This window comes from Aedes albopictus, chromosome 1 (assembly GCF_035046485.1).
Source record: "Aedes albopictus strain Foshan chromosome 1, AalbF5, whole genome shotgun sequence".
NCBI lineage: Eukaryota > Metazoa > Arthropoda > Insecta > Diptera > Culicidae > Aedes > Aedes albopictus.
In genome coordinates this window covers 108,357,316-108,381,078 of record NC_085136.1, presented here as the reverse complement: position 1 = coordinate 108,381,078, position 23,763 = coordinate 108,357,316, and the positions used below count along the sequence as shown (strand labels likewise).

General features: G+C 40.5%; 1 protein-coding gene across 1 annotated transcript; it reads right to left on the bottom strand.

Annotated features, from left to right (window-relative positions):
• Window positions 1-6,161: 6,161 nt before the first annotated feature.
• On the bottom strand, window positions 6,162-23,556 carry LOC109432989 (myophilin). Its single transcript, XM_019709361.3, has 3 exons — window positions 23,285-23,556; window positions 7,444-7,764; window positions 6,162-7,383 (listed from the first exon to the last, which is right to left on the bottom strand). Exons 1-3 carry the CDS (start codon window positions 23,288-23,290, stop codon window positions 7,201-7,203), a joined length of 510 nt encoding a protein of 169 aa, XP_019564906.1. The 5' UTR covers window positions 23,291-23,556; the 3' UTR covers window positions 6,162-7,200.
• Window positions 23,557-23,763: the final 207 nt, after the last annotated feature.

Sequence of the window (23,763 nt, the reverse complement as noted above, 5' to 3'; positions counted from 1 at the left end):
ATTACCAAAAGAATCATCAGAAAATCTAAGAAATTTCTAAAGGAATTCTCAAATTATTTGCCAAAGATAATCTTAAAGAAATTTACAGATCAATTACCGAAAATTATTCCAACTGGATTTTCAACCAAACTTTCGAGAGAATTGGAAAAAGAATATCCGGAGAATAAGAAAATTTCGACGGAATACTCTGAAATTTTCTTAAATAAATTGGTGAATTGCCGAAGGAAAAAGAAGAATAACCGAATAAACTGCGAGAAATTTCCGAAGGAATTCCAAAATAATTTGCAGAAACTAAATAAAAGGAAATCGCGTTAAGTACTGTTCCTTTGAATTCCACTAAGAATTTGCATCCTTTGACAGATACGTATTTCGACCTCAACTGTAAGGTCGTCTTCAGTGTCTTGTACTTGAGTCGAGTCAAGTACAAGACACTGAAGACGACCTTACAGTTGAGGTCGAAATACGTATCTGTCAAAGGATGCAAATTCTTAGTGGAATTCAAAGGAACAGTACTTAACGCGATTTTCTTTTATTTACAGATATTCCCCTAACAAGCCCAGGTTAATCATCATTGCAGAAACTTCCAATTTGATTGCCGAGACCTGTGCGCCGACTTTATTTTGCTCGGCGGCGGCGTGAGGGCCATTTTTGACCGGCGGCGTCGGCGGCGTGAATCGGCGTGACCAAAACTTGACCGTAATGTCAACATTGGCGAAACGAATATGCTGTAGAATTTGTAGTCCAGTCTTTGCTTCTTCATAGCCATTGCCCAAGCAACACACATGTTATATAAAAGTTACGACAGCGCAAGTTTTGGTTTTATAGAAGTTTATTTTACGTTATTTCAACACAATGTTAGAATTACGTAAAATAAACTTCTATACAACCAAAACATGCGCTGTCGTAACTCTATTATAACATGTGTGTTGCTTGGGTGATGACATGAATTATTATTATGCCAGTACACAGGATGAAGTATTTGACTAAAAAGAAACCAGTGTTGTTCGACTCGATCGAATTTTCATTAGTGTTAAACAGATGTTTTTTCTTAAGTTCATTTATCAAATATTTGACCCTGTGTACTTATAACCTCACGTTTGAATGAACACCTTTTTTATTCCTGTTCGGGTCCGTCACTGTGGCCAGTAATTAGACCTATTGTGACATTACCCGTATCTGTATTAGTGCATGTTGCATTACTCCACTGCATCCAATTAAAGGCAAAAATATAGATTTTGCTACAGTTTTCGTTTTGTCTTCTTAGAACCTTCAGAAGCTATCACATTAGATAATAAGGTCGCACTATTTACAAGAAATCCTCGAATGATTTCCGAGAATAATCTCCAAAAGAATTCCAGGAGGAGCCCTAAAGAATCTCCTGGAGGAATCCATGAAGAAACTTCTGGGATAATCCCTGTAAGAACTGCTGTATGAAGCCCTTAAGGAACTTATGCTGGAATCACTGATATGTAGTTCAAGAATCTCTCTTAGAGAACTTATGAAGAATTCCTGAAGAAATTCCTAGAGGATTCCCTAGAAGAATTCCAGCAGGAATCCACGGAGGAATTTTAGAAGGAATCCTCAGAGGAATTTTAGGAGTAATCCCAGAAAGAATTCAAGGAGGAATGCTCGTAGGAATTCCATAAGGGAGCCCTGAAATAGTTCTAAAAGAAATTCCCGCAATATTTGTACAAGGACATCCCAAAATAATTCCAGCACGAGTTCCAAGCAGATTCAAGCAGTAATCCCCAAACAGGAATCGCAGAAAGAATCCTCGAAATTATTCCAGTAGGAATTCCAAAGTGAATTCGAGAAAGAATCCCCTAAGGATTTCTAGAAGGAATCAACGAAAAATATGCAAGAGGAATCTCTGAAGGAGTTCCAGGAAGAATCCCTGAGGGATTTCTAGGAGGAATTCCCGAAGGAATTCCACCAGGAATCCTCGTAGGAGTTCCAGGAAAAATCTCTGAAGAAATTTGAAGTGAAACCCCAAAAGGAATTCTAGGAGGAAATCTCAAAGGAATTCCAAGAGAAATCTCTGGAAAACAATCTGGAGGAATCCTTGTTAAAGTCCAGGAGGAATCTCTGAAAAAAGTCCAGGAGCAATCCACGATGGAATTTTAGGAGGAATCCTCGAAGAAAATTCAGGAGAAATCCCCGAAGGAATTCCAGAAGGAATGCCAGAAGAAATCTCCGAATGAAGTCCAGGAGGTATACCCAACGGAATTCCAGATGAAATCCCTGCAGGGATCCCAGGGGAACCCCTTTAAGGAATATCCGAAGGCACTCCAAGCGGAATCCTCGAAGGAGTTTCAAGAGGAAACCCCGAAGGAAGTACAGGAGGAATCCCTGAAGAAATCCCCGAAAGAACTCTGTGAGGAATTCCCGCAGGAATTCCAAGAGAAAATCCCGAAAAAATACCAGCCCGTATCTCAAAGGAATTCAAGCAGTACACCAAAGAAATTCCAGCAAAAATCCTTAAAATAATTTCAGTGGGAATTTCAAGGAGGATTCAAGAAATAATCCCCAAAAAAATTTGAGGACGGACCAACGAAATATATCCAGGAGAAATCTCTGAATAAATTCCGGGAGAAATTCCTAAGAAAAATCTAAGAGGACCGAAGGAATTCCAAGAGGTATCCCCGAAAGAATTCCAGGAGAACTCAGGAAGGAGAAATCTCCGAAGGAATTCTAGGAAGACTCACCGAAGGAATTTCAGAAGGAAACCCCGAAGAAATTCTAGGACGAATTCCATGAGGAATTTCCGAAGAAATTGGAAGGAAAAGCTCCAAAGGAATTCCAAGAGGAAACTCCGAAGAAATTACAGGAGAAATCCCAGAAGCAACTCTAGGAGGAATCTCTTAAGGAATTCTAGGAGAAATATCCGAAAGAATTCAATGAAGAATTCTAGGAGGAATCTTCTAAGGAATTCTAGAAGGAATCTCCGAAGGAACTCTAGGAGAAATCTCCGGAGGAATTAAAGGAGGAATCCCTGAAAGAAGTTCAGGAGGAATTTCCGAAGGAGCTTTTTGAGGAATCTCTGGAGGAATTCTATGAGAAATCCCCGAAGAACTCCAGAAGGATCTAAAACCGAAATCTTCGATGGATTTCTAAGAGGAATACCCACAGGAATTCCAGGAGTAAATCCTGAAGGAATTCCCGAAGGCATCCCGAAGGAACTTTAGAAGGAATCTCCAAATTAATTCCAGGAGGAATCTCGAATGAATTTTAGGAGAAATTATCGAAGGAATTCCAGGAGGACTGCTGGAGGAATTCCATGAGGAAATCCAGGAGGAGTCTCCAAAGGAGTTCTAAGAGGAATCATCAATTCTGGTGGAATTCATGAAGTAAGTCTAGGACGAATCGTCGAAGGAATTCCAGAAGAAATCTACAAAGGAATTTAAGGAAGATTTTCTGAAGGAACTCTAGGAAAGACTCCCGAAGAAATTGTACGAGGAATCCGCGGAAGAATTCCAAGAAGGATGTATAAGTTGTATCTTTGAAGAAATTCCAGAAGGAATTCCGAAGGAATCCCTAAAGGAATCCACGACGGAATATCAGGAGGAATCCTTGAAAGAATTTCAGGAGGTCTAGGAGGAAACCCTGAAGGAAATCTAGGAAAAATCTCCGCAGGAATTCCAAGGGGAATCCTCAAAATATTCCAGTAGAAATTTTCGAATGATTTCTTTGAAAAATCTCTAAATAAATTTCAGGAGGAGTTCCCGTAGGAATTTCAGGAGGAATGATCGAAGGAAGTCCAAGAGAAATCCCCGAAGAAATTACAGGAGAAATTGTTGCAGGAATGCCGAGGGGAAATCCGAGAAAGAATTCCGGTTGCAATCTCCGAAGAATTTCCAAGTGGAATTCTTGAAGGATTTTCAGCGGAATCTCCCGAGTGAATCTTTCTGGGTAGAGGGATCCTTGCAGGATTTCCAGGAGGAATTCCCGAATGATTGTCAGGAGGAGTCAGAAATGCCATTTCAAAGTGAAATTCTATCGCAGTCGAATCCAAAAATCGTTAACTGCTGTGAGAGAAAACTCAATCCGTTCGGCAACCATTGTTCGACAGAACAAAACTGGACGAAAAATCGGCAATAATTGAGACCCTGAGAAAGGTACCAAATGTAACCGAAACGTCGGACAAGATTGAATAGCTGTATTTGAAATTTGTCAAGACTAGAAAAGCCATTACAAAGTCAAATGAACTTCAGAAGAAATCCCTGCAGGAACTCTTAGACTAATTTCTAGGGCCGTTTGTTAGAATCTCTGAAAGAACTTCTAACGGAACTCTTGATGGATCTCCAGGAGGCATCTATGAACCCTCCTGAAAGAATCTCTGAAGGGGTTTCTGAAAGAATACCGGAGCGAACTTCTGTTGAAATAGCTTAGAGAACCTTTGAAGGAATTCCTAATGAACACCTGGAGACATCCCTGAATCCTCCTGGAATTGTTGGGGAGATCCCTGAAAGAACTCCTGAAGAGGTCACCGAAGGAACTTCTGGAGCATTCCTTGAAAGAACTACTATACTGCATGAATCCTCGAAAATGCTCATGAAATAATCTGTGGAGGAAATTCTGTAGGAATATCTGAAGAAACTCCTAGATAAATCCCTAAAGAACTCATGAAAGAATTTCTGAAAAATTTCCATGAGGCATACCGAGAGGAATCCCTGAAAGTTCAGGAGGGATTGTTGAAAACATTCCAGGAGGGATTTCCTGATGGAATCCTTGATGGAACTCCTGTAGTGATTTCTGAAGAACACGGATCGCCAGGGGACCCGGTGCTGGAATTCTGGAGGAATCCCTGAAAGATCTCCTAGAGGAATTTCTTGGAACTAATCTCGACTAATCTCGAAGAAACTCCCGTAAGAATTCCTGAAGAAATTTCAGAAGAAATCCCTGGAGAAACTCTCTGACTAATCTCTGAAGGATCTCCTATGGGAACCCCTGGTGAATCTTCGGGATGAATCTTGGATGTATTTCTAGGAGGCATCCTTGGTAGGTACTTCTGTCGAGATCTTCCTGAAACATCTTCTGAAAAAAAAAATGCAAATTGAAACCCCTAGAGGCAGCCCTGAATATCTGAAGGAACTACTGGAGAGATCTTTGAAGAAACTCCTGAAGAGATCTCTAAAGGAACTTCTGAAGAATTATTCGATTGGAATTTTAGAGGAATCTTCGAAAGAATTTTAGTATTTAATCTCAACTTAAAAAAAAAAAAAAAGACACGGACACGTTCAATGCTTCCAGTGAGCTTTTCGCTCTTTGAAGGAAGCACGACACTAGACAACGGACTAGCATGCAACGCCCAGTGGCACAGCCGAAAACTTTTCCTGACAGCTGCGGCGGGAATCGAACCCGCACTCCTCAGCACGATGCGACTAAGAGCTTGGTGACCCTAGCCGCACGACCACGGAGCCGCACAATGTAAACAAATTTTTTTCGTGTACTGATCACCGGCGTGAATAATGAAAATCGGCGGCGTGACAAACATCGGCGTATGGCGCGCCGCCGATATTACGGTCAGCGTCGGCGTGGGGCAAAACGTGTCGGCGGCGGCGGCGTGGCGAGGCGGCGGCGTGGCGCGGCGGCGGCGTGGCGCGGCGGCGCACAGGGCCGAAGTCAATTTTAACGGAATTGCCAACTAATTACTGAAGGAAAAGTTTCCGATGCAATATCCAGTTATTGTAGTAGAAATTCCCAAAGGAAATGTCAAAACAATAAAAAAAATGCTGCAGTCAATTTCAACTGAATTTTCTACGAAATTTCTGAAATAACTAAAAGAAATAACAAAAATTTATTTGAAATTTTTAAAGGAATTTCTAAATAATTTGCCAACAAAAATCTGAGGAATTTGCAAATAAATTGCCAATGGCCATTCTGGCCACGAAATTACCGAAGGAATCACTTATACAATTACTGCTTCATAGTAACCCTTCTGAAATATGTTCTTGAAGAATCACTATGAAGATCTTTGAAAAATCAACGAAAATTGCATAAAAACAACGATGATATTGCCACAAAAAATATAGAAGTAATGAATTCCAAAACAAAATGAGTTGCATATTTGATCAGTCAGGAAGAGCAGGTTTGAGATCGAAATCATCAACGGCCTAGCTGATAGCTTTCTTTCGTTTCATTCTTTGCAAACAAGCCAAAGATACAATTCTGTTCTTATTTTATTGCTTCCCAAATAGAAAGAGTGCAAATAAATAATAATGAGCTAATTCTTAGAAAGTAAAAGTAAACCTGACGCAACGGCAATCATATGTCACTGACTGGGGTGCTGCTGCTGCTAGTGCTGCGGCTGTTGCTGTTTTAGCTTGACGCAACTAAACTGACCGGAGACACGATTATTGGGGACATCAGCGAAAGAAAATGCATTCAAGCGATGACCGACAAGACGACGACACGAGCCAAGCCATTATAAACACCTACTTATGTGCTTGCTGTGTATTTCTATAATTTCTTCTAGAATTTTTCCCTGACTTATTCGAAGCTACAAATCGCTGCTCCTGCGTGGGTGTCCATCAAAATGGCAACAACCATTTTTCGTCCGTTCGTCGTCCGGTGTGTTCTGAGTATGGGCGCGCACTATAAATAGCAGTGACTGCAAAATTGCCGCTACTGGTTCGTCTCTGTCGGATAGCTGTGTTTTCCCCAACCGCAACCTTCGCGGGAATTTAAGATGCTTTTCTATTTTTTTCTTTTTGGAAAAATAAATATAATCCTAAAAGTAGAAAGAGAGAGAGTGTGCCCTCGAGACGAGCCGCAGCAACAGCTAGCAGCAGCGGCCACGGTGCGGAACGATCAAATGAGCTCACGTCCAGAAAGTTGTTCCATCCAACGGACGCGTTAAAATGTTGCCGTTATGCCTTGGTTTCGTACGTACCGAAATACAGCTTTGGTCAATAAATTTGCAACAGAATCGATTATATAGACAAAATGTTCTTCAAATAGCAAATACATTGTTGTCCATTGGACGCAATGACTGAAAAATCGATTTTGTTGCAAAAATTTTGTCCAGCACTGTAGCTATAACAAAACTAAAAGTACATCTTATAGGTTGAAGAGTGAATGAATGAATCTCAAGCAGGTTTCGAAAATAGCGAAACACTAGGTAGTACTTTGACACAGCTTGTTGGAGCAAGCACGCGAGCATGTTGATGAGTGAATGAATTTTTTAAACGTTGCGTCCTTCTACATGTGACGCGTGTTGCCGAATCCACCGTGTCCGGACTGGGACGCTCCCTTGTTGTAGCCCATCTGTAGATTCAACTGACCCTCGTTGGCCCGCAGCTGCTCCTCGGTGAAGGTACGCTCGTTCTTTTCGGCCATCTTCGGTCCGAGGGTCGGTCCGTTGTACTCTGGGTGTTTCTGGGTCTAGAACCACGAAAAAATGTTACAGCATTCTAATCGATTGCCAAGCTCTACAAAACTTACAATCCGTCCCAGCGAGTACAGGCACAGCGTCACCTGGGGGATGTTGCGGCGTTCGAACAGATCCGCCGTCTGGAAAATCTCCTCCTCCGGTACGCCGTACTTTTTGATGGCGGCCTGGAATCGCTGGACGTTCTCCATCAGCTGGAAGTTGGTGCCACGTTCCTGGATCTTCTTGACCGAACCCGGTACCAGCTTGTTAGCCAGTTTGCACAGGACGACGCCGTCCTTGAGGACATCCTCGTAGGCACCCGGTGGCAGTTTCTCACCCAGCACTGCGCTGATCCATTCCAGGACCTCCTGTTCCTGTTCCTTGTTGCGGGGCTGTGGAAGTGTGGGAGACGAGAATTTTTTGGATTAATATCTGGAGTTCAGAAGTGATCCATCGTTACTTGTCTCCGTCCCCTGAAACAATTTGCAAGTGACTTGAAGGAATAGATTATGTACACTGGACCCTCTTTTGTGCCGTTGGCTGGAGGTGCATACATTAATAAGGGCATAAAAAGAGGGATTTTTGTGCATAAGGTAAGTCAGGTTCTAGTTCGCGAAAACAGGTCCTGCTCCTGGACATTTGGGATTGAGGGTTTCCAGTAAGTTCCTAGAAAGCCCAAAAAAGGGGGTTTCATGGGGCTTCAGGGTCGTTTCGCGGGGTTGTTTCGGGGGGATTTCAGGAGCCTTTTAAGAGCGTTTTGACAGGTTTCGTTGGCGTTTATAAGGATTTCGACTGAGGTTTTCAGAGATGTTTCAAGACACTCCAGACTCTGTTTAAAGGCATACAAAGAGTTTCAGGATACTCCAGGTATTTCAGGAACGCTTCGAGAGGTTTTCAGGGTGGTTTCAGGGGGTTCCAGAAACCTTTTTAGAGTGTTTCAAAGGGTGTCAGGGAGAAAAGAATTACGGAGATTTTAAGAGCGTTTCCATGGAATCATGGAGATTTCGGGGCCGTTTCAATGGTTTTTCTGAACAAGTTTCAGCAATTTAAGATCGTTCATGGGTATTTCGAAGGGATTACGGGGGTTTCATGAGCGTTTTTATAGTCCCATAGACCCTCTGGAGCCCCCACTGGAACCCCGTTAGACCCACTGAAACGCCCCTGAAACGCCCCTGAAACCTCCAGGTACCCCTTAAGAATCCTTGAAACATTCATGAGACCTCCATGTACTCCCTGGAGCCCCCTGAATCCCCTAAAGTGTCTCTGAGACCTCCTATAACGCCCCAGTGACCTCCTGTAATGCCCCGGTGACCAACTGGCAGCTCCCTGAGGCCCCTTGGAACACCTTGAAGCACCCCTAAAACCCCTTTACATGCTCCTAAGTCCCTTTAAACTCTCAAGACCTACTGAAGCACCCCTTACAAAACACAGAACCCTCTGGGACTCCATGAAAAGCCCCTGAGACTCGCGCATTTGAGAACACCTATCACCCCTTAAAGTCCCATGGAACGCCCCTGAGATCCTTTGTAGCACCCTACAAACTTAATTTTGAATACCAACTTCGGTAATTTATGAACGAAAATAGAACAGCTGAATGCAGTAAAAATGGATCGTTTACTTTTTGAGTGAGTTTTTGGCAGTTGGTGTCCTGAACCTCAGTAAAATCGATTACCGAAGTTTTTGAGAAAGTTCTGCTGTTTTGAATTTGTCAAAAAAAAGTTACCGAACTGGCATTTCAAGATTGAGTGTGTAGATCCCTTAGAACTACCCTGAAACACCCCTTAGACTTCCAGGTTCCTCATGAGACTCACTGAAACCCACTGAAATACCCATGAAACCCTGTGGAACTTCCTTGGAACACATTGAGACCCTTTGAAGCGCCCCTAAGGCCTCCTGAGACGCCCTGAGACTGCCTAAAAAGCCCTTAAGACGCCCTGAAGCATCTCTGAGTTTCCCTGCAATCCCCTGAGACGACCCTAAGACCTCCTATAAACGCCCCTTGACCACCGTTACCATAGTCACCTTCATTATAACATTTACTTATGCACAATATTGGTTTTGAAAAACTCTCTTTCTTTGTATGCAGGCACACAAAAGTTACCTACATATAAAAGTGTGCCAGAACTACTTATAACAAGACTCAAATGTATTTTGTTCTTCTTTATATCCACATTATACCAAGCTCAGTTATAAATTTGAAAATGCCATGTACATCAAATGAACATATCACTAAGATCTATTTATTATGAGGGCTGCACAGAATTATTATAATTATTGACTTTTTATTATTGGAAGTACTTTTAGGGATTGCTTCTGGAGTTTTTCAAGGATTTATCTGGTAGCTCTTGAGATTTCACTTGGGATTTCTCGAAAGATTTTTACGAGACTTTGCTCTACAATACTCGGAATCTTGCTGCTGATCTTCCAGGCAAACGCTCAGGTACTTTTTCAAGAGTGCTCAAAGAAATTTTCCCAAGTGTTCCTTCAGCGATTCCTGAAAGGTTTTTTTTTCTGAAATTTCTACGATTCCTGTAGGAAGTCCAAGGATTCCTTATTAATTAGTATATTTTTTTATGAATTTCCCCAACGATTCCACTAGGATGTCTATCAAAGGTTCCCGCAAATTTATCCCAGGATTCCTCCAAGAAATTCAACATATATTTTACGCTAGATTTTTTTATATTTCTTCCACGGAATTCATAAGAAATTCCTCCAGCAAATCCATAAGTAACTCCTCCAGTAATTCCTCCAAGGGTTCTTTTGAGTGATTTTTTTAACTACGCAATTATGATTATCTTAGGAAACCTCTACAAAGGTTTATTTTGAGGAAACTTTGAAATATCTTCATGGATCATTTGCTATATTGCTTCAAGTTTTCAATCAAGAACTTAGTTTAAAAAATCTTTAAAATTTTCTCCTTTGGGAATTCATCCAAGTACTTGTTCAGAAATTTCACCAAAGATGTTCTGGAAGTTCTTCCAGCGATTTCTTCAAGAATTCCAACAAGGATTACTTAAGTAACTTGATCAAGTATGCAAAAGGTCCTCCAAACTCCTTCAACGATTCCTACAGTAGTTTATTCTTGAATTTGGCATCTGCATGAATTCAGTAGCGAATTCTTCGAAGTAATCATAAGGTAATTTCTTCAAAAAACCCTCAAGAGGTGCATTCAAAAACTCATTCAAGATGTTTTCTAAGGATTTCTAGAACAGTACCTCCAATTCGAATGAATGTAATCAGTTTTGTATTTTTTTAATTCCGCTCTATTGCTTATCCTTTGACAGATACGCGTATTTCGACTACCACTTGTAATATTCTTCAGCATCAGTTATCCACAGTGGACAACTGACACTGAGGAAAATTACTAGTGGTAGTCGAAATACGCATAGTTGTCAAAGGATAAGCAAAATAGAGCGGAATTAAAAGGTACAAAACTCATTACACTTATTCGAAGATGGTATTCTGAGGCTGCGAAGAGTCGGTAAAAGTTCCTCCAATGATTCTTCTATTAATTTCTCCAATGATTTCTTTAGCAACTCCCCTCAAAAAACCTTCAAGAACTCTATCAAGAACTCCATCTGAGGTTCCTAAAGTATTCTACAACGAATTTTTCCAAAGGTTCATTAAAAAATGCTCCAATGATTGCAATTTCTTCAAGGAAGTCAACATTACGGAGATCCCCGACATCCCTGTGTAGAATATACAAGTATAAATTAAATAGTTTTGTTGAAACATACAGCAGCAGATTTGGTTCAGTGTATGGATAGCAACAAACTTGAATGAGCAGGCGAGCAGGGATGATGGGTTCTGCAATCAGGTACATGACTCAAAGCTTCTGCGTACTGCATTCGCTTCGAGTCATGTACCTGATTGCAGAACCCATCATCCCAGCTCATTCAAGTTTGTTGCTATCCATACACTGAAGCAAATCTGCTGCAGTATGTTTCAACAAAACTATTTAATTATTACTTGTATATTCGACACCCTGTACAGCGGTTGAGTGCTCTTGCGAAACGATTGCGGTGTTATGGAGAATATTCGAAGCAGAATGAACAAATCCGGATGTTCAACATTAACGAAAGGGAGTTCTACAACTGCATCCGAAACGGCGAGCCTGGTTATGGACAAGGCATTCCGAAAATTGGAGACGTCACACAGTTCTGAATCAATCTAATGGGAGAACGCTGTCTAGCACAGCGACGATGAGATGTGGTTGGCAGAAGAAGAGCAACAGTGTAATGTAGTTGAAGACATGACCGTGGTCGCAGTTACCGTCCAGGATATGGTGCTAGAAGATCCCACGGAGCTACCAGAGTTCATTACCAAGGGTATCACTTATCTTCTGCCGAAGGACCAAAACACAGCTTATCCAGAAAAGTACAGGCCAATAACGTGAATTTCGAATCTGTACAAAGTGCTGTCATAGCCTACTGCGATGACACTAACGTGGTGAACGAGGAACAAAAAGGGTGTCGTGTCGCAAGTCTGCAAAGATCAGGTGATCAGATGCAGTCATTGTGGGTTAAGCCACCGAAAAACAGAGGAAACTGAGCATGGCGTACATCGACTACAAGAAGGCGTACGACTCAGCACCGCACTCGTACCTTATTAAGGTATGTACTACTAGTTGTACAAGGTAAACGGGAACGTCATCAGGCTGATGCAATACGGGATGGGGATGTGTCGCTACAAATTACCAACGGAACAGTTGTGTTGCGGTCCAGAACTCTCAGCATCAGGAGGGGGATATTTGCAGGCGATACCTTTAGTCCGCTATGGTTCTGCCTTGCGATGAACCCCCTCAGCAGAGCACTCAACCGATGCAACTGTGGCTGAACTGAAAAGTGGGGGGAAGAGTACAAGAATAACCCACACCTTCTTCAGTTCGCATCGTACTCTTGTGCTGTGCGGACGTAAGCTCTCTCTGCTGCAGGAAGTTTTACTACCTAAAGCAATTCAACAGTACTTCTCAGTACTACCCACAATAGCACTTTTCAGCGCTAAATTTATACCTACTGATTCCTTTTCGATCCTTGCCTGGACCCGTGCCTTCGATTATTCGTTGGACCCGTTTACGGAAGTCAAATTCCGTGAAACGGTGGTAATCCTACTTGGACACCGATTAGGGAAAAAACCTCCTGGAAGGTCGCTTCTAATTAAATCATGGTTGCATCATCGAACAAAAGGAAGGGTGAATCCTTGAATTCACCGCTTCCTTCCAAAAAAGTCAGTTTCAAAACTGTCGCTAAACGTGGCAAAGTTAGAAGGAAAGGAGAACTTTCAGCTTCTCCGCTTCCTTCTACTAAAACAATTGTTTCGGATGAAAATTTCGTTGAAATGAGTAATCCATATGAAACGCTGAACAATTTTTCGGAACAGCAAATTGAGGATGCCTCTAGCCCAGGTACTTCAATTTCTGCTAAAAAACAACGGGTGCCGCCAATCGTGGTCAGCGTCTGTGAATTTGCTGGTTTTAGGCAGGAGATCTTGAACTCCATAAGGGGAATCAAGGTTTCCTTCCAAATTGCCAGGAAAGGAGACTGCCGCGTATTGCCGGAAACCCTGAAAGATCGGGATCTTCTTCTCAAGTACCTTACTGAGAAGAAGCATAAATTTTTCACATACGACGACAGGTCTGCACGCTTGTTCAAAGTCGTATTAAAAGGTCTCTCTAGTGATGACAAATCACCTGATGAGATCAAAACTGAACTCAACTTATTACTTGGATTCACTCCAGTCCAAGTAATAAAAATGAGAATCCTCGGCAGGGTATCTCCCAACAATTTTATTTAGTTCACTTCAACAAAAGTGATCTAAATAACTTGAAATATTTGGAAAAGGCGAAGAAAATGTTTCTTGCCCAAGTGACCAGGGGAACATTTTCGTAAGCCTGGGGGAAATTTCCAGAACCCAACTCAGTGCCGTCAGTGCCAAGGTTGGGGGCACGGCACGAAACATTGCCACATGGACGCTAAATGCATGATTTGTGGAGGTTCTTCTCACGCCAAGGACGACTGTCCGGTAAGGGAAGATACCAGAAAAATTAAATGTACGAATTGCGGTGGCAACCATAAGTCAAACTTTTGGGATTGCCCTATCCGCAAAAAAGTTGTCGAATCACGTGCCCGGCAGATGAATGGGAACGCTAGTCGTACCCGAAACTCTGCAGGTAGAATTTCTAACAACACAAATTCTTCCATCAACGATCGGTTGAATAATTTTCATACCGCTCGTACCTATTCGCCGGAGGTAGTTAACCACCAAACAAACCTTCGAGCAAATAATCTACCCTCCAGCAGTGGAGTGAGTAATATTTCTAATTTTGTTCAAACGAATCGAGCTACCTATGCCCATGTGGCTGAGGGTAAGCAAAATTCAAATAATTCCTATCACCAAACATCAAATTCGGAAAATGCACGTGATTCAGGTATGTCTGCTTCCGATTTTGACTTTTTATCTGAACAATTGCAACAAATGATTGATGCAATGTTCAAAACTCAAACTATGGCTGAAGCAGTCCAGGTTGGAGTTAAATTTACAAATAAAATAGTAATTGGATTACGTTTTGGTAATGGATCCAAATAAATTTTTAAACATTTTAAATTGGAATGCTCGTTCTCTAAATGGCAAGGAGGATGAGCTATTCCATTTTTTAACAGTTAATAATGTGCATATTGCAGTTATTACTGAAACTTATCTAAAACCTGGGTCTTCAATCAAACGAAACCCAAACTATTTTATTTATAGAAATGATCGCCTAGATGGAGCATGTGGTGGAGTTTCTATCATCATTCACAGGCGCATCAAGCACCAAATTTTTTCATCATTCGAAACCAAAGTTTTTGAAACTTTGGGTGTTTCTGTTGAAACAAACTTTGGTAAACATACTTTCATTGCGGCCTACTTGCCTTTTCAATGCACTGGCCAGCAAATAGATTTTCTTAAATCTGATTTGCGAAAATTAACTCGCAACAGGTCCAAATTTTTCATAATTGGTGATTTTAATGCGAAACACCGTTCGTGGAATAATCTTCAGTCCAATGCAAACGGCAGGATTTTATTTGATCAGTGCTCTTCAGGATATTTTTCTATTCTGTATCCCGATAGCCCCACTTGTTTTTCTTCTGCTAGAAATCCCTCAACAATTGATTTGGTCTTAACTGACTCAAGTCAGCATTGTAGCCAATTGATTACTCATGCTGACTTTGATTCTGACCATCTTCCTGTAACATTTCAAATTTCCCATGAAGCGATTTTTAATCCCATCAGCTCTACTTTCAATTATCACAGAGCTGACTGGGATACATATAAAACATACATCGATAGCCATTTAGATGTTAATGTTTCATTGGAAACACATTTTGATATTGACAACGCCCTCGAAACTTTGACTAGTACTATAGTCGAAGCTAGAAGCGCATCAATACCAAAGTGTGAAGTCAAATTCGACTCAGTTATTATTGACGACGATCTGAAACTTCTGATCCGTCTTAAAAACGTGAGAAGAAGACAATTCCAACGAACTCGAGATCCTGCTTTGAAAGTAATCTGGCAGGATCTTCAGAAGGAAATTAAAAAACGTTTCACCGAATTGAGAAACAAAAATTTTGCAAATAAAGTTTCTCAATTAAACCTCGGCTCTAAGCCGTTTTGGAAATTGACAAAAAAATTGAAAAAACCTCAGAAGCCTATTCCTGCGCTGAAAGAGGATAACAAAATATTATTAACTAATTCTGAAAAAGCACAAAAACTTGCCAAACAGTTTGAAAGTGCGCATAATTTCAGTATAGGTCTCACTAGTCCAATAGAACATCAGGTTGCCCGCGAATTCGAAAACATTCTCAATCATGAGAACATTTTCGACAATTCATTGGGCACTGATTTGGACGAAGTGAGATCTATTATAAAGAAGTTTAAGAATATGAAAGCTCCGGGTGATGACGGAATTTTCTATATTCTCATCAAAAAACTTCCAGAAAGTTGCTTATCATTTTTAGTTAATATATACAACAAATGTTTTCAGTTAGCATATTTTCCTGAAAAATGGAAATATGCTAAAGTTGTTCCAATTTTGAAGCCTGACAAAAATCCTGCCGAAGCTTCTAGTTATCGTCCAATTAGCTTACTGTCATCTATCAGTAAACTTTTTGAAAAGCTTATTTTAAATAGAATGATGATTCATATTGATGAAAATTCTATTTTTGCCAATGAGCAGTTTGGATTCCGCCATGGACATTCGACTACTCATCAACTTTTACGGGTAACGAATTTCATTCGTTCCAATAAATCTGAAGGTTACTCTACTGGCGTAGCACTTCTTGACATGGAAAAAGCATTCGATAGTGTTTGGCACGAAGGCTTGATCGTAAAATTGAAACATTTTAATTTTCCACTATATATTATTAAAATTATTCAAAACTATTTATTAGATCGAACACTTCAGGTAAACTATCAACATTCTAAGTCAGATAGATTACCTGTAAGAGCTGGTGTTCCACAAGGCAGCATAGCAATCTTGTACAATATTTTTACCTCCGACTTACCTGATTTGCCACAGGGATGTCAAAAATCGCTATTTGCAGATGACACAGGTATCTCAGCCAAGGGGCGAAGTTTGCGTGTCATTTGTAGTAGATTGCAAAAAAGTTTAGATATTTTTTCTTCTTATTTGCAAAAATGGAAGATTTCTCCAAATGCTTCCAAAACTCAACTTATCATATTCCCACATAAGCCAAGAGCTCTTTATTTGAAACCCTCAAGTAGACATGTTGTCACTATGAGGGGAACTCCAATAAATTGGTCGGAAGAAGTTAAGTATCTAGGGCTCTTACTAGATAAAAACTTAACTTTTAAAAACCACATAGAAAGTATTCAAACTAAGTGCAATAAATACATTAAGTGTTTATACCCACTTATTAATAGAAAATCAAAACTTTGTCGCAAAAACAAATTTTTGATTTATAAACAAATTTTCAGACCGGCCATGTTGTACGCTGTCCCAATATGGTCGAGCTGTTGCAATACCAGAAAGAAGCAACTTCAGAGGATTCAAAATAAAATTTTGAAAATGATTCTGAAGGTACCTCCCTGGTATAGCACTAATGAGTTGCATCAAATTTCTAATATTGAAACATTGGAACAGATGTCAACTAAAATCATTGCCAACTTTCGTCAAAAATCGTTGCAGTCTTCTATTGCTACGATTAGTTCTTTGTATAATTAGTTTAAGTTAGGTTGGGGTTAGGATAAGTTGAAAAAATGTATTTCTGACATGCAGGTGAAAAATAAAGCCTGCAAAAAATCTTAACTGCTACAGCAAATGAAATGTAATATGTTATTGGTTAGTATTGATAATAGCTTAAATTTATTTCACCAAATTAGGATGATAGTGTGTTATAATACACAGAACACCTAGATTAAGTTGAAGAATGTAAAAATTGATTGAGATACTAAAAAAGATTATTGAAAAAAAAAACCCACGCCTTCTTTATGGACGACCTGAAGCTGTTTGCGGGATCAGTACAGAGGCTGCATCAACTGTTGCAGGTTGTGACGGTGTTCAGCAACAACATTCGGATGGAGTTTGGAATTGACAAATGCCAGTCAGTCCATCTTCACCGGGGTTAAGTAGTAGACGTCAGCTGTTTCAGCGTCAATGGACAGGAGGAGATTCGGAATACGATTGAAGGTGAAGCGTACAAATACCTCGACTTCCTGCAACTTAGAGGTATTCGCAACACAGCTATCAAGAAGGAACAGCAGGACAAGTTCTTGCATTGTGTCAACTGTGTTCTGAGAAACTTTCTGACAGCCAGCAACAATGTGAAAGCGATCAACACATTTACTCTGCCCCTGTTGACCTACAGCTTTGGGGTGGTACGAGTACGAGTGGTGTTCACTAAGCACCGCATGCGCCATCCAAAGTCATCCATCGAGAGAGCCACCTTGCCACGCGCAGTAGAACGAAGAGGCGTCACCAATATCCAGGCACTATGTGTCTCTCAGATCCAGCAGTTGTGGTCATATTTCGTAGAAAGCCAGAACTGTCATGAAATGTACCGCACTATATGTGAAAAAGACCACGCTTACAGCGCCCTGCATCTGGCGCAGGAGGATTACCAGATGAATTGCGACATCAAGACCTTTGACGAGATGATCGTAGTGTGGAAGCAGAAGGAGTTGCATGGGACGCACCCCCATCAACTGGAGCTCGAGCACATCGATAAGGCGGCGTCGAACGCGTGGCTGGTGCGGGAGGACCTCTTCTCGGAAACAGAAGGTTTCATGGTAGCCATCCAGGACCGGGTAATTGCGACGAAGAACTATCGACGGTACATACTGCACGAAGACGTGGAGGACCGCTGTAGAAAGTGCAATTCAGTAGGTAGGGGAAACGATCGAGCATGTCGTTGCAGGCTGTTCAGTGTTAACTGGATCAGCCTAACTCGATCATCACAACGTAGTTGTCAAGATTGCGCATCAACAGCTTGCTTAAACTTGGTTGACAGATGTGTACCCTACTACAAATAACAGATGGACCGGGTTCTGGAAAATAGTTGCATAAAGCTGTATTACGGACATCTTTATTCGTGCGAACCGGCCAGATATTGTGGTTCATGACAAAAGGATGAAGCGTGTAACTCTCGTCGACATCGACCATAATGTACAATCAACGTTCTTCGGCAAGATTTCCAAGTACCGTGACCTAGCGGAGGAGTTGAAGCAGATGTGTCACATGAAGGACGTCCTTATAGTTCCGGTTGTCCTCTCTGCAACCGGAGTCGTCCCTAAATCTCTCCTAAGATCCCTAGATGAGCTGGAATTGAAGAAGGACCTAAACAGCATCTTGAATGCGGTGATTCTTGGAACCTTAGAAGGTTCCTGAATCATCAAAATTGACAGTACATCCGAAGCAGACTCATTAGGATATAAGCAAACCTGCTAATAAGATCCACAGATATATCATGTAAATTCACAATACTGGAAGTTTAGACAACGTGTACTCTTCCTTACTTTTATCTGTGTTCAATGTTCATACAGTAATTACTATCCTGACCCGACTGGGAATTGAACCCGTCCCCCTGAGCATGGTATTGCGTAATACCCGCGCGTTTACCGTTTCGATTATGAGTTCAAAAGACCATTCACCAACAAACCGCCTGTTTCAGACCTAATTATCGAGCGCGCCCACTTTTCATTCATACCTTGCAAACTCGTTCGTCATTGATTCGTCTATTTTAAAATATTAAAACTCATTAAACATTAACAATAAGAGCATTTCTTAACGATCCCCTAATTGCCCCATCGATCATTCAACTTCTGCTTATAAGCATAGCTGGTACGAGGTAAAAAAATGGGCATCACTTCTTGGGATCTGTATTTTTAACTCGAAAATGCTTTAAGGGTAACAGTTAGAGAAGCACTTTATACGGATGGAAACACATGTTGATCATTTGGCGCCTCTGTTGCTGTGATGTCATAGGATCCTGGCTGGTGTAATATTTTCAATTTTCATCTCAACGGATCAACAAACAAGCGCGCCTACAGAAAAAAAAATAACACAACCCTCTCGTTGAGAAGTGGAATGATCACAATCGACAGGTGTCTGGTTTTCATAAGAAGCCTGCTGCTCGAAATCACGCTAATGAGAAATGACAAAAGTCACTTGCACGTCGGACTCGAAATAAGAAGGTGGGGAGAGGCGATATTTGTTGATCGTTCTAATATTCTAATTTGATGCCGGAGGGGCAGCTAATGGGGAGGAGGGGGATGAACATGAAGCGCTCGTGTACTGTTTATATTGGCCTGTTTTGCTATGCTTATGGTGGAAGATCTAGGTCAGATTAGCTTCGAATTGAATATTTTCGATAAGAAAAATTTGCGTGGGAGCCTATTTATAAATGTTGTTTCAAATTGGCGCCAGACTAAGTAAACACAGGATATGGACGTTTGAGCTAAGGAGATATCGATGTATAGAACAAAAGTTGTTACATTATATTTCAGATCTAATCAATTTAAAATCTATTCTTCAAAAAATGCCCAGAATGCATTGTCGATCATCACATCCGAAGTGTTCATCTGGCCAACGTACTTCTTTATGTGAATCAACATGCTTACCAATCTGGAAAATACACTGTGCCTCTTTTACACAAAGTTGTTTACGATATCGAGAGAGCATTCATTCAAAAGCAATCTTCCTTGGGGTTTTTTCTTAGATATCGAGGGTGCTTTTCATAACTTTTCATAACCTTAATTTTGTACACTATTTACGGATCACCATGTTGATCAAATGAGTGATCCATAAACTGTGGTCATTTTTGCCGATTCATAAATTGTGGGGTCACTGTACCTGGACATTTTTTTATTACCGTACGGGTTTGGGCCGGAGGGTCTCAGATTTTCATGAAACTTTCTCCACTGGCAGGGCTAATAGATATATGAACAAAAAAAATTGAAAAAAATTCAGGGTCGCCTATTTTTCCGGAAAACTCAGGTGGATTTTTTTTGTTTTCCCCTGACACTACTTATGTACTTTGAAGAATCATAACTCAAGAACGAAGCATCATAGAAGCAAAGTTTTTTTTATTAGAAAATGAATGCAAATATTCTCAGAAATCCAAAATAGGGCATCCGATTTGGCTAGGGTTGTGCAGGAACACTCGATACATGCGACAGTTACAGGTTCTGCCGAACCACACTGGCCGTGGACACTGTAATTATTGAGTCCCTGAAGAAGGTCCCAAGCGGACCAAAACGTTGGATGAAATAAAATTACCACGTTTTGATTTTGTCAACACTGAGAAGCCACAAAACATCAGTACCGTAAACCAGGGTCAAATCGATCACTTTAAAACACGTTTTGCTGATAACCTGAGTACCAATCCAAATATTTCCAAAAGAATTTCTGAAAAATCAGTACTGAGTGAACCTCTGTAAAATTGCTTGACACAATTTTGATTCAACAAATTTCAACATTAAGGTTAATAACTTCAAACCTTAAAAATTGGTCCATGAAAACTGTCCATGCAGAAAGCCCGCATTTTATTTATTTGTACTACAATTATGGAAATTCGGCATACTCAAATGAAATGTTGTTATCGAATACAAACATTATTGCTTCCGTGATTGATTTGAACGAGGCTCCAATAATGTTATATTTTAGTAAAATGTGCTCATTTCATGCTTGGTGAAATCTATGATATTGTTTTTGCTGTTTGTCAGCGGCTTACTTAATTAAAGCGTAATACTAATATAATATGTTTCCTAATACACTTATATCACTGTAATAACACATGTTTTCGGTGTTACTTGGGTAACCAGTTCAGTCACTATGGCTTCTGAGCCCTATAAATGCTTATTTAAATTAGGAAAATAATCAAAGAGACACTACACCGTCTTCAACCAGAGGTTGCACAGACTGAACGATCATAAACATAAGACAACGGACAACAAACGAAACATTCAGTGGTCCAGTGGAGAATTTTCCGTTTTTCACCGACAGAAACGGGAATCAAACCCACACTCCGAGGCTTACCAAACGCCTATACGGCTGGAGCCACTAACCGCACAGCTACGAAGCCCACAAAAGTGAACACAAGTTAAAATCGTACCTACATACAACAGAGAAATAAAACTGACAACAAGGTATACTGAAAAAAAAATTGCAATTAGAAGGCACACAATGTTGCAAATTGACAAATTGATAGATAAATTTGGTAAAAAATCGCGTTCTGGTGGGATTCTAACCCACGACTCCGTAATCGATAGACTGGCGCTTTAACCAACCAAACCACAGAACAGGTAATGATAATTACAAGTGAGAATGAATTATTTGTATGAAGTCGAGACTTACTCACGCACTCCGCATGCCTAGCCACCAGCAGCTGGTGGCTAATTCAGTATAGAATTCAAATAGGATTTGCTCTATTAGGGCTTGTTCATAAACTACGTAGACTTATAGGGGGGACGGGGGGTCAGGCCAAAGTCTACGCTCCATACAAATTTCGAAAATTTGAGGCCAAAATTGAGTCTACGTAGTTCATGGACAGCGCCTTATTTCCACAGAAATTTTCCAATGCTTTTATCCAGATATCTCTAGAGAAATTTCTTTGATTTCCATGATAGTGGTCTTGGAAAATAGTTGAGGTCACTGAAGTAACTGTAGTTCAGGGACTCTAGAGAATGCCAATCGTCTCTAAAATAAAGACATGTTTTCACATGTGATATCTCTGAACTAGTAGAAAGGATACCCAACTAACCTTTTCAGAACAATGAGCCTCGAATGAAAAGGTAGCTAACAACAATAAACTCAAAGATAATACACTCATGTACCTCTTAAATGGTGACACAAAAGCTGCTGTTTTGGTAAGACAGCACCTACTTGTATTTTTTTTTTCTTTTATTTTAACATCTTGTTTTATTTGAGTCATAAGCGAAAGTTTGCTATTTTGGTCAGCTTTGATCTCTTCTTTCTGAAGAGTTTCTGAAACCTTTTGAGGCCATTTTTTTGTTGATTGGCTTCAAAACTGTCTCTACCAAATTTATTCGACAAATTACATGATCAAGTTTTAGGCATTTTATTTTTCTGTTCAGGTATGTCACTGCGACCAGTTTTTAGATCTATCGTGACATTACCCGTATCCTTAGTGTAGTGCATGTCGCATTACTCAATTGCCATTAAAGGGCAATAAAGTATCGATTTTGATAAAGTTTTTGTTTTGTTATCTTAGAAAACAAAACATGAGCACTGATATTGGCCATGCATCGGAAACCTAGCATCACCCTTGTTTTGCTGCTAAATTATCTCCAGTAGGGGCCTGTCCAAAGTCTACGGTCCATACAAATTTCGGAAATTTTGTATGAACAAAAGTCTACGAGGGGGGAGGGGGGGGGGCTATGAGATGCCCAAAAACGAGTCTACGTAGTTTATGGACAGCGCCTAGGAAGTTTAGTACCCGGGTTTTAAAATTAGCAGCAATATCATTCCAATGGAACATGTGTTCAGTTATAAGTTAGTTAAAAGTCACTTACCAGTCTTTGAAGAGTTAGTACATTCATTGATTCCTAACCCAATTTGATTTCCTTTGCATTAAGTTTAGCCTCGGATGGGGAGGTTTTTAACTACTTACAAAGTAAAGTTGGTTACCTTAGTTTAATTCGAAAACTGGAAACCACCAAGATACCAGTAGCAAGGACTAAATACTATGATTCCTTGAATTACCAGATCACATATTCTAAAATAGAAAAATAGGACGATCTACCCACGCTACGGGCTCCACATATTTTAAACCCCCTCAAACATTCATCCCTCAGCACGGGTCGCCTGGCACCTTGGATTGGGGTTACCTGTAAAACTCCCCATGAAGAAGAAAATATTAAGTTCAAATATAAATTCAAAATTTGAGAACAGTGCCCTAGCTGTAAGAATTAAATGTTCAATATGTTCTTGTTTAACTACCGTTTTGGTATGAGAACCATTAATTCAAAATTTAAAATTCTGATGCAATTTAATTAACATGCACATAATGTGCACATCTAGACTATCACAGAAAATTTTCTCAAGTGCGAAAACGTAAATTAAAGTGTGCAATTGCAGTAAATGAATCAAGTGTCTTTAGCACGCATATTCTTCAGAGATCGAAGAAATAATGCGCTGAAGACACCAACTCGATTTGATGTTATCATACACTATGATTCACGTTTTCGCACTTATGAAGAGTGCGTAGTCCAGTGGTGCGCAATATCTAAGCTTTTCTTTCTTGAAAACCTGATATGTGTATTATCATATCTGTAATCTATATTCTTCATTGTTGACGTTCATTTTGATCATTCGATATCTAATTAACTGTAACTAAAATCACCAGCCGTCGAAAGAAACAGAAACAAATTGTGCGTGTGACAAATCCAAATTACCGCCATCCTCTGTGTGTAGGGTGCTGTGTGCTGTGTGTTTTTCCTTCAGATCCTCCTCAAACCGGTGGGTACGTGTACGACGGCCTATACCTCACTTGTCAATCAAAAAAACCGTGTGGAATACTGTCAAATTTCCTAAATTACTAGTGCGAAACCGCGATACTTTCTACCACCAACGAACGACCGACTTTTGGTGTCTTACTTATTAGGGGTTTTACTGCACCACCCGTTCGCGTCGATTTCTGCGATCAGACTGAGCTTGGAGATTCGCGAAATTGGCTTGGAACCAACCGTGCGCAGCACGGTCATCATCATCCGTTTTCCGCTCTCTATGGATGGATGTGTATACCTACCTACCTCCTATCTTGTGATGTTGTTTATTTTGTAGCTTTTTCGGGACTTTTCTCCGCGCACCGCCGCACACTGGAGTAACAGGGTACAATTCATGGCCAAAAAGTTTTAACACGTTTTTATGGTGT